Source organism: Lynx rufus, unplaced genomic scaffold (genome assembly GCF_022079265.1).
Source record: "Lynx rufus isolate CCGP_SWC_20201006 ecotype Redwood Valley unplaced genomic scaffold, mLynRuf1.p SCAF_1, whole genome shotgun sequence".
In the NCBI taxonomy this organism is placed as follows: Eukaryota; Metazoa; Chordata; class Mammalia; order Carnivora; family Felidae; genus Lynx; species Lynx rufus.
The window spans coordinates 104,062,559-104,074,562 of record NW_025814823.1 but is presented as its reverse complement, the minus strand read 5'-3'; the positions used below and the strand labels follow the sequence as shown (position 1 = coordinate 104,074,562).

The window sequence follows — 12,004 nt, the reverse complement described above, 5'->3', positions numbered from 1 at the left end:
ACACTTCTCATTTATAGTTGATAGCAAGCATCTATGAAGCAGTGACTTAAGTAGTCCCCTTTACAGATGATGAAGGGGTGGCTTAGAGGCGTTCAGTAACTGGCCAGGGTCACACTTCCAGGAGACAGAGAAGTCAGATTTCAAATTCTACTTTCCTAGAACATGCATTCTTTCTTTCTTTCTTTTTTTAATTTTTAAAAATGTAAGTAATCTCTACACTCAACACGGGGCTCGAACTCATGACCCCAAGATCAAGACTTGCACGCTCCACCCAGTGACCCAGTCAGGTGCCCCTAGAGCCTGAATTCTTAACATCTTTATGAACTGCCTCGATAGATCAGCAATTTCCGATGATAGTAACCTTTAGCCATAGGACTGATTTGATTCACTAAATCCCTTTTGCAAAAACATTTTAGACAAGAACGCTGTTTCATTTTTCTCTGTCTTTTCAAACTCAACTGTTTCGCTTTAATAACATTTTAATAGTTTCTAATGTCATAATTCTTTCTTCCTATTCCAAAGTTCATATTAAAGAGTATACCAGATAACCAGAATTACCAATTACCAGAATTGGTGACCTGGAAATGAGAATTTTAAAAAAACTGTGGGGGTGCCTGGGTGGCTCAGTTGGTTAAGCGTCTGACTTCAGCTCAGGTCATGATCTCGAAGCTTTTGAATTTGAGCCTTGCGTCGGGTTCTATGCTGACAGCTCAGAGCCTGAAGTCTACTTCAGATTCTGTGTCTGCCTCTCTCTCTGCCCCTCTCCAGCTCACTCTCTCTCCCTCCCAAATAAGTAAATATTAAAAAAAAATTAAAGGGGTGTCTGGGTGGTACAGTCAGTTAGGCATCCAACTTCGGCTCAGGTCATGATCTCACTGTTTGTGGGTTGGAGCCCATGTCAGGTTCTGTGCTGACAGCTCAGAGCCTGGAGCCTGCTTCTAATTCTGTGTCTCCCTCTCTCTGGTCCCTCTCCCCCTCATGCTCTCTTTCTCTCAAAAATAAATAAACATTAAAATATTTTTAAAAATTAAGATTGCATTACAAATATGTTACGGGTCATGTAATTTATTATTTGAAATATGAATCAAGAAAACTTTTGCTCAGAAATGTATCAGTCATTTTAGACAGTTTTTGTAACTCCTTGAAAGTAACTTAGCCATTAAGGGGAGCCTGGGTGGCTTAGTCGGTTGTGTCCTACTTTGGCTCGCGTCATGATCTCACGGTTTGTGAGTGTGAGCCCGGGTTGGACTGTGTGCTCAGAGCCTGGAGCCTGCTTCGGATTCTATGTCTCCCTCTCTCTCTGCCCCTCTCTTGTTCGTGTTCTGTCTCTCTCTCCCTGATATAAACATTAAAAGAAAGAAAGAAAGAAAGAAAGAAAGAAAGAAAGAAAGAAAGAAAGAGAGAGAAAGAAAAAAAGAGAGAAAGAAAGAGAGAAAGAAAGAGAGAAAGAAGGAAAAAAAAACTTAGCCCGTTAATAAATCAGATCCACAAGAGACTTTAAGAAATAAAAGTGTATCTCAGAAAATGTGTGTGAAAAACATTAGGTTAGAAATGTCTATATATTGGGAACATAACATTCAGAATGAAAAAAGTACTCAAAGGGAGGAAAGTAGGGTCTCAAAAGGAAATATGCAGCTAAATTACCAGTTCTTGGTAAGAAGGGGGCTATTTTTATTTATTGGTTTATTTTTATTTTTTTTAAGTTTATGTATTTATTTTGAGCGAGAGAGAGAGAGAGAGAGAGAGAGAGAGCGTGAACAGGGGAGGGGCAGGGGGAGAGTGAAAAAGAGAAGACTAAGCAGGCTCCATACTGTCAGCGCAGAGCCCAATGCGGGGCTCGAACCCATGAACCACAAGACCATGACCTGAGCTGAAGATGCTTAACCAACTGACCCTCCCATGCGGCCCAGAAAGGGGGTATTTTTAAATCAAATACGCATTTTGGTGATGAGTAAATCTGCAGCCTTACTGTTAACACAAAGATGAGTAACTCCCAGCTCTCAGGCAAGTCAATGCACCTAAAAATTCTAACTGCTACTGATAGAAAATTTGATTAAACAACTTTAACAGAGTAAAATTTCCCCTGAGATAGTCAAGCTGAACCTCAGTTATAAGTATATTATACACCTTAATTAGGGGGAATGGCGTCTCAGCCTCCCTAGCTCACTAACAGATGGTTATCGAAAGTGAGTATTCGCTGGGCCCCCTGAGAAATTCAGGAAGAAAAAAATGTGATCAGAGTTTGCAATCTATTTAACGTTCACTAATATATATGGGACTAGTGTGTGAGCTAGTAACTGTTAACAGCTTGAAATAGTACTTTGTACATAATAAATGCTCAATAAATGTTCACTGTTCATCAACAGCAATAATAGCAGCAGCTAAAATGTATGGGGTTGATCACAGACATGCAAGGGGAACATGGAAAAACAAGAGGTAAGTATGGCCAGCGATAAGGAAGGACTTTAAAGGAAGGAAATCGTGAGTTGATTTGTACAGGTATATTGAGAAAAAGAACAGAGGGGACTGCTTGAGCAAAGGAATAGAGATGAGAGGGAAAGAATGTAGGTAACTTCCTTCAGCAGTCCCTTTGGCACACCTGTTCCTTATTCTTCTGCATCATCACCTCTTAAGTCTGGAGCGGCTAGTTACTGTGATTGTTTGGATGGAAAAGATAGTCATGCTCGTAGTATTAGGAATGAAGTTGACATGATCTACATGTACTCCAATGTCCTTAAATTCCTGGCAGAGGAGACGAGGTCATGCGGGCCATCACAGATTCTAGAGTAGAGAAGTGTTCAAGTTCAGGCTCTAGTGTTAGAGTGCAGGCTCTGGACTTGAATTTAGCTGTGTCTCTACCTAGGTGCTTAACTTCTCAGACCTTCCATGTTCTTATGTGTTGAGTGGATAACGACAGCATCTGTCTCATTCTGTATGAAAATGAATGCAAAATGTTGAGCACAATGCCTGTCACACAGCAAGCATTCTCAATAAATGCCAGCTATTATTAACTAGGAGGCCAGGTTGTAGGTGATGAGGACTATGTGGCAAGAGCAAGCCATTCTTCTTTTTTTAAAATATTTATTTTTGACAGAGAGAGAGAGAGAGAGAGAGACAGTGAGAGAGCGCACATGCGAGTGGGCAGGTGGGTGCAGACAGAGGATCTGAAGCAGGCTCCATGCTGTCAGCACAGAGCCCGAAGTGGGGCTCGAACTCATGAACCGTGAGATCATGACGAGAGCCAAAGTCGGATGCTTAAGTGGCTGAGCCACCGAGGCGCCCCAAGAGCAAGCCATTCTAATACTCCAAGAAGAAAACGCCCATCAGGATATCCAGATTCCAACGAGTCTGAACTTTGTCATAATTAATCTAAGTTACAAAGTTCAGAACAAAGAAGACTGGGTGCCTAAGCGTCAAAATTTTCCTACCCAAATGATTTCAAATATGGAGTGATCACAATATATATATGACACTGATAATGTATCTACCTCCGTCTTAAAATTAGTCTTCTTCTGGTACCAAAACAAGAGTTTAAAGCTCAGGAAATAGAGTGTCTCAAGTCTTTGAGTGATTCAGAAGTGACTTCAGCAGGGCTGGAAGTGACCATTTTACAGGGAAAAACAAACAAAAATCTCCATAAACCAAGAAAAACTTACCAAAGACTGCTGAAAGGGCAAACGTCCTTAACTGTGGAGAAGATTCAGTTATAGGCCAAACTTTTTATAGTAGTATCTTGTTTGAGTTTAATGTAGACACAGCCCCCAGCAATGTCCTCTGAACCCTCATTCCTGTATTCCCCACCACGATGGAACCAACAGTAGGCGTTCCTGTATTTGTTGAACTGAAATGAATTTGTGAAACTAGCTGTTCCAAATGAAGGTGTGGCTGTTTGGGGCCTTCCACTCCAAGGTGGTTATGTTTATTGTCTATAAAATTATTTTCCCCAGCGTCTGAAGAGTTTGAAGTTAACAGAATTCATCTGAACAGATAACAGGCTTTCTCAATCTATTAAAACACTCTCCTCAACTGAGTAGACTACTGGGAATGCAAAGATGTAAAGACTTACCAGCGGCCGCATGGAGTTGAATCATTTTGCTTTGTGTAACTGGAACTTAGCACTGCCTGGGCTGACTTCTAGGCTAGGAGTTTACAGTCCAGATTTCTAGTCTTGCTTGGCCCACTTAACACTCCTGTCACCTCTATGAAGTGCTGTTTAAAATGCCACAATCCCTCTTTTTTAAGAGAAGTATATAAAAGAAGGATGAACTGCAAAAGAAATGTCCTTTGCTACTTTATCTCTTTCTTGGGCTTGAGTTATTAGAACAGAGTTAGGACTTTATTTTGGGGAGAGAAAACAAAAACATTTTGTGAGGGTTATACCTATGGCATTTTTCCCCCCTCAATCATCTTTTTATCGTTCATTTAAACAGGAAAGAATATCAGCTGAACTTGACAAAGCTGAGGGGCAGAAGAAAGGGCAGCCAAGGAAAGCAGACGCTGGGAGAGATTATGACCAAAGCCTTTGACACACAAATCAAAGCAGCTAGGAAAAGCTATTTTTCTTCCAAAACTTCAGCCCAAACTCCAATACACAGATGGAATATGCTTTTATAAACACCATTCTTTATGTGGAACCACACCGTGTTATAAAAATTGAGTAAATGTTGCAACAATGGAGATCGCACTTTCACTGTTTTTTAGGTACCTCCAACAGGTTGGTACCAAAAAAAAAAAAAAAAAATTTGGCTTCTTTAACAGGTTATTTATATATTTATCTTAGTAACACTTAAAGTACAGCGACACAGAAAATAACCAAATACTGATCTTTTCCTTTTGGAAAGAAGAATGTTTGGCAAGAACAAGCATGGAAATAATACTTCTGGATTTTAAAAACAATAGTACAGGGGAAGATAAATAAGTTTTGTTACAGGAAGGTAATCCTTGTGATCCAAGTATCTGACTTTTCCGTTTCTGAAACCAGAAGAGTTTCTAGGCCCAGCAATGTGCCAATCCTATTATGAACATGAATCTTTTAAGAGGATTGTCATAACCCAATGTTCGAAATGTTTTATGTTATTATATATTCATTGTGCTCCTACAGCCGCTCCCCCACCCTCTCTCTCTCTCTCAAAAAAAAAAAAAAAAAAAAAGAAAGAAAAGAAAAGAAAAAAAAGGAAAAAAGAAAAGTATGTAGCGAGTTTGTGTCAAGTTCCCAAGCAAAGGCAGACAGTCCTTGAAGGGAAAGATAAAGGGTATTTCATGTTTTCTCCTACTTCTCTCACTTGAGCAGAAACGAAGGAGATGGGGAAAAGACACCCTTTAGTTCCGGATCAAATGACAAAATACACATCGCTGTGAAACTAATAACCAGATGGCCTCTACGAGGTAGCTTCGTCTTCATACACGTCATGAAGAAGTAAGGAACAGAAGGAAGGGTCAGCGCTGTTCCTTGACCTGACTTAGACATCTGAATGCCTGCCCCAGACCTCCCTCGGGACAGATACCACGCCAATCGTGCTTTCGCTCCAATCCTTCACATCCCCACCAGACTGCAAGCTGCGGTCCGTTCCTCAAACGCTGCTGTGCCTCGTTCCCCACTACAGCATCGGAGAGAAAGAAGCGCCCGGGCGCCCCCCGAAAGAGTTCAAGCCACGGGGCTGTCCGTCCACGGTCAAGTTCCAAGCCAAACCCGTCCCCGGCACAGAAGTTTGGGCAGCGCGCTCCCGCCCGCCCGGGGCCGGACGCTACTTACTGGGCTGAGCCAACTTTGCTGTCTCTCTTCGCGAGCACTTTGGCAGGCTTTGCGTCTTCCACATCTTGCTGTAGTTCGGTCATCGGGGCCGCGGGTGGAGGGCACCTTCAGACGTCCCCTCGCGGCTCCCAGCGTCCCGGGCGCAGGCCCCGCGAGCCGCGCCTTTCCCCGCGCCCTCCGTGCGCCCTCCTCGCGCGCTCCCGGCCGCTCAGCGCATCCAGGCCGGCCCGGAGCCGCGGGGCCGCCAACCTGGACACGTCCGGGCGGCCGCGATTGGTCGGCGCCGGCGTGCGGGCCGGGGAGGGAAGGGGAGGGCCGAAGGCAAGTGACAGCCTCCTGCCCCAACCCGCGAGGCCCGGCCCGAGCGCCTACAAACCTGTTGAACTAGTCTGGCTGGGGGAGGAAGCTAATTGGCCACGCAGGTGGAACAATTGCCTAACTAGGCTCCGTATATTTAGCCTCCTGGTAAGTTGGGCTTCCTCCCGCCCCCCTAGCACCCCCCCTCCCCCCCCAGCTGTAACCGGGGAGTTTTAAAAACGGGCGGCCTTCTGCGGCTACAGGAAATGGTTCGGACTGAGCGAGGCGCTCGGTCTCCCAGATGCGCGCTGTGGGCTGCGCGGTGTCCCGGCCTAAATTATTCAGACAGGATATTGCCTCATTGGGGACTGCTCCGTCGGGGCTCCAACAATAGGTCAGTTCAGTGACAAAGGTAGCGAGACGTGGTTGTCTCTAGAGGTTGTCTGGTTAACCCTTCCCCTTTATGGGGGTGGGGAGAGGGGTGGGGGTGGGGGTGCAGGGAGAGCGTTCCTCAAAATCTCATTGGCAACTTAGCGTCGACTGTGCCCCCCACCTGGAAAAGGAATGCCTCTTCTTCCCGCTTTTTGGTGAGGTTTTGGCTTGCTGAATCTGTCTCAAGGTTTGCATTTGAAACATCCTCCAGGGGCGCCTGGGTGGCCCAGTTGGTTGGACATCCGACTTGGGCTCAGGTCATGATCTCACGGTTTGTGGGTTTGAGCCCCTGCGTGGACAGCTCAGAGCCTGGAGCCTGCTTTGGATTGTGTGTCTCCCTCTCTCTCTCTCTCTGCCCCTTACCACCCCATCAAAATAAATAAATAAGTAAGTAAATAAGTAAATAAATATTTTTAAATATTAAAAAAAAACACCCCACATCATCCGTTTCTTTCACATATTTTTGAGAGCTTCTAGGTGCCAGGCATCCTTCTAAACATTCCCTTATTATAACAAATAAAGTATGTGTTGGTGATTTTCTAAGTCGTTGACAATAAGAGGAATGTAAAACGTTATTGTTGGAAGCCCAAACTGACTTTAAAACAATTACAAGTGGCAACAATAGTTCATGACATGGCTGGGGGGGGGGGCGGGAAGCGAACTTTCGGCCCTGCCTGTGGCTGCAAGACCTTTCTGTTTCTTTAAATTTAATTTTCAGATTTCAGAATAATGGCAGAGACTACGGAACCATAGTGTTTTCGTTTATGTTTGTATATGTGTGTATATAGGGTGTGTGTCAAAGAAAACACCTACCCTTTCGGATAACTGCACACAGTTGGGGGATCAAGGCCTTTCCAAAGATTTCTTTTTGCCTTTTCATTTACTAGCTGTGTGATTAGGCTGAGAGAACGAAAGCATCTTTTTGTAGCCTGCTTGCTCCCAAATTGTCCTAACACTTGGAAAATAAAATAAAAACGTTTTTGTAAAATCTACGAGAGTGGGCCTGGCAGATCGTGCCCCGTCTCAGATCGTGCCCCGTCTCTCATGCGCTCTCTCTTTCTCACCTATTTTGCTGCAAAGGGGGGTTGCTCTTCACCATTGACTCCTGTGGAAGCCAGGCTGGGTGTGGTGGGGAAGGCTTTGTGTGACCAGAAGGTTTGCAAGCTCTCTTAGGCATCCCTTCCTGGCTTTTCCTGGGGACATTACACCTTCAGCCGCCAGGTCCCTTCTCTAGCCACCTCTCCTACTCATGACAGGTGTGGGCCTGAAGTATAGGAGGTTATCACCGTCCTAAACTGGGTAGTACTCTCTCCTTAAATCTCAGGTGCCTTCCTAACAGCACCCACTATGGATCAGAGGAGAGCTCAGTTTTTGCCCCAACTATTTTTTTATTGCAGTAAAGTATACATAATATTTATCATTTTCGCCATTGGCCAGCGTACATTCAGTGACATTAAATATACTCACAGTGTGTGTAAAAGTTACCACTCTCTATGCCCAAAACTTTTTGTCCTATCCAACATCAACTCTGTATGCATTCAACAATAAGCCTTCCTCCCTTCCTCTGGGTCCCTGGTAACCTTTATTCTACTTTGTGTGTCTTTGAATTTGTCTGTTCTGGATACTTCATGTAAGTGCAGTCATGTGATATTTTTCTTGCTATGTTTGGCTTGTCTCACTGCGTATAATGTTTTCAAGTTCCACCCAAGTTATAGCGTATCTCATCACTTCATTCTTTTTTTATGGCTGAATAATAATCCATTGTGTGTATACCCCACATTTGTTTATCTGTTGACCTGTTCATGGGCACTTGACCTGTTTCTACCTTTTGGCTCTTGTGAATAATAGTGCTGTGAATGACATACAAATACCTGTTCACATCCCTGCTTTCATTTCTTTTGGGTATATATCTAGGAGTGGAATATCTGGTCAGATGGTAGTTACATGTTTAACCTTTTGAGATACCTTGGCTAGGCCTCTTTTGATGCATGAATATAAACCAGTGTTGAAAGCTTCCTCAGCATGGGCTTACAGCTCAATCAATGCGCACTTGGGTGCCCTCAAACTTGTTCTGTAATGTGTAGGATGAGGACTGAAAATAGTGTGATCTTAAGGGAGAAAGGAAGGGAGGGGGGTGGGTTTAGGGGCAGGTGGTGGAAATAGCAGCTAGTCCTTCCCCAGAACGGGGAAGAATTACAAAGGAGCAAGTAAATGTTATTATTTTACTTAGTGATGTTTGTCTGGGTTTAAAAGACTTTGTCAGACAGCTTCATAATTTGTTTATTCATGGGGCTATCATACAGGAAAGTGGAATGCGGTATTTAAAAGGCAGCAGCAGTAGATGATAGGGGAAATTTCACTGTAGTGTGACAAATAGAAACGTAAGATTATGTCTGAAATATATTTTAGAGGGCTCTTTGATTTTGCTCCAATAATAGACGCTTTACTTTTCTTCCTCCTAGCCTCTGGGCACCTAATTTCTTGTTTCTAACATCAAAGAAGAGTTCTAGCTGTTACTTTTTCCAGTTACTTAATCAGATCCAGTAGTAAATGCCTAATCCATCACCTTTCAGGTTGCAGAAGACTCCTACTTAACGGCTTGGAATATCGACCAAAGTCAGTGTCTTTTTTACATTGATCAGATACACTGTGCATGCATAGTCTCAGGGGCAGAGTTCAAATATGAGTTTAGAGATTTGAGTGGAGATAATAGTGTAAGGTGTGGTCAAGTAATTGCCTAATTGATAACAAATGGCAGGCAATGTATTTATTAGTCAATAGAGGTACGCTAAAGGATCATCACATGCCTGTAATTTCATAACTATTGTCTGACGACATGTTTAAGAAGCTGTTGATGCTCTTACCAAGATACAAGCTGTCATAACTATGCATAATATTCAATGTATCAGTGTCATAAGTCAAAGAAATTCATGAACACTCATCAGACCATTCCCGTTTTCAATTTAAGCTCAGTGTTCAAAGGAGAAAATGGAAAACACTGCACGAGTTCAGAAGAGAGCCCCATGGTGACACTGAAGGGTTTGATTTTAAGACTTCGAAAAAAAAGTTTTAAGAATGAAAGTTGAGAAGCATTTACTTATAGGAAGGGAAATTTCCTGATGAGCACAGCCATTAAACATTGGAATGGAAATCTATAGTAAGGCATGGAATCTCCTACTATGCACATCTTTGAGAATAATATTTAAAAAAAGCCAAATAGAATGGTTCTAAACCAGTATTTCCCAAGCCAGGTTATACTGCAAATGGGAAAACTTGAAATATTCTCTTCCTCTCTCTAGGGATGAGGCACGAACCAAGTTTAGCATCCATGTTGAGAGAAGTGGACAAGATGGTAAGGGCTTCCTGGTGTAGGGGCCAGCAGTAGCTGGGAAACACTAGTCTAAGTCATGTTCTGGGAGAAAGCAGCAGCAGTAAACAAAACTCTGCCGGTCCAATGTTCTTTTTAAAAATTAAAATACACAGGGGAACCTGGGTAGCTCAGTCAGTTGAGTGTCCAACTCTAGATTTCAGCTCAGGTCATGATCCCAGGGTTGTGAGATTGAGCCCCACATCGGTCTCTGTGCTGAGTGTGGAGCCTGCCTAGTATTCTTCCTCTGCCCTTTTCCCTGGCTTAGGCATGCATACTCTCTGTGTCAAATGAAAATAAAAATAAAATACACAATGCCACATAATTAATACATTGAAATCGACCCCAGAGGTTTAAAGTAGATGTCTGTTTTCTGTATGGTTAATGTTACAGGTCACATGTGAAGTAAGGAAGCCCCTGAGACCATCCGGTATGTGGTTTTCACACCAGGTTCTGCGAGAGTCGGGACTCTTTGAACTAGAGAGTTGAGGAGCCGGCCTTTCAACTGAGGTCTTCTGACAACAGCCTCCCTCTTAGCACCACTCAGATACACAGCCTCTCGTGCTTCTGCTAGACCTCTTCCTCTTAAATCTCTTTCATGTATTTGTTTTTTTTTTTTTAAGTTTTTTTAATGTTTATTTTTGAGAGAGAGAGAGACAGAGACAGAGCACAAGCAGGGAAGGGCAGAGAGAGAGGGAGACACAGAATCTGAAGCAGGCTCCAGGCTCTGAGCTGTCAGCACAGAGCCCCACGCGGGGCTCAAACTCACAAACTGCGAGATCATGACCTGAGCTGAAGTTGGATGCCTAACCAGCTTAGCTACCCAGGGGCCCCTCTTTCATGTATTTGTGTTCTGTATTAGTTTCTATTTGAAGAAGGGGAAAAGTGTTGCTTGTGCCACACTGAACAAAAATTTCAAATGAAATCTACAGTCCTTTTTCAGAGAAGAGCCTGAGCTTCAGAGGGTTGAGGGACTTGGCCAAGATGACAGTGATCCCTTGAGGATGAAGATTCAGCTTTCCTGAGTTTCACTGGGTAGTTGTAGGGGTGTAGGAGAGTGAGCAGAATGGCAGAGAAACGTACCTTACCAGAGAGTGTGTGGGAGGGAGATCCCAAGGACCCTACACGTGTATAATGTTTGTGAGCAAAGAACTGTTGGAGTCTAGAGCTATCTTTGGTGGCTGCATTTTGTTGTCAAATATTGCTGCATAACTACCTCAAAGTTTGCGGCTTAAAACAATAATTTAATATTTCCTCTCATGGTACGGTGGGTTGACAGGGCTCAGCTGCACAGTTCCCATAGGGGTCTCTCAGGCAGTCACTGTCATTGGAGTCATCTGAAGACTCGATGGAGCTAGACATGCACCTCCTATGTCTGGTCCTTCAGCTGGGATAGCTGGAACAGGTGGAGAGTAGTGGAGCATTTTGTCTCCCTGCATGGCCCGCCCCGTGGCCAGGTGGGTTTCCTTACAACATGGCCATCTCTGTATACTTCCACTTTTTACCTGATGGCTGACTTCCTCCAGAGCACGTGTTCTGTAATGCTAAAGGGGAATCCACAAGGCTTTTTATGAGATAGCCTTGGATATCAGGCAGCTTCAGCTCTGCTTTCTACTGGTCAAAGGTGAGCCCCAGAGCCAGCCCACAATCAAGGTGTAAATACCTGGAGTGTAGTTTACCAGGGACCATGTCTGGGGAGTGCCTTCCACAGTGCAGGTAATAGATGAGGCTCTCTGACTGGATACTTTTTCAATGTGGATGTGAATAAATGGGCATTTGTTTTTTCTTTTTAAATGCTTTATGTTTTATTTTGTATTTGATAGAGAAAGAGAGAGACAGAGCGTGAGCAAGGGAGGGCCAGAGACACGAGACAGAATCTGAAGCAGGCTCCAGGCTCTGAGCTGTCAGCACAGAGCCCAGTGGGGGGCTCGAACCCATGAACCGTGAGATCATGACCTGAGTGAAGTCAGACGCTTAACCAACTGAGCCTGAATTCAGGCGCCCCTTTTCTTTCTTTCTCTTTCTTTCTTTCTTTCCTTCCTTCCTTCCTTCCTTCCTTCCTTCCTTCCTTCCCTCCCTCCCTCCCTCCCTCCCTCCCTCCCTCCTTCCTTCCTTCCTTCCTTCCTTCCTTCCTTCCTTCCTTCCTTCATGTTTAT

General features: G+C 43.9%; 1 protein-coding gene across 2 annotated transcripts in view; it reads right to left on the bottom strand.

Moving 5' to 3' along the window:
* GRAMD2B (GRAM domain containing 2B) overlaps positions 1-12,004 on the bottom strand; it is a 131,395-nt gene that overhangs the window by 70,889 nt on the left and 48,502 nt on the right. The window contains exon 1 of one of the 2 annotated variants that reach the window (XM_047083971.1): positions 5,753-6,147. The exons of the other annotated variant lie outside the window; for it this stretch is intronic. Within the exon in view, the coding sequence (XP_046939927.1) occupies positions 5,753-5,835 (83 nt within the window). The 5' untranslated portion in view covers positions 5,836-6,147. Of the gene's footprint in view, positions 1-5,752; positions 6,148-12,004 lie in introns of those variants that run through there. 2 annotated transcript variants of the gene reach the window in all.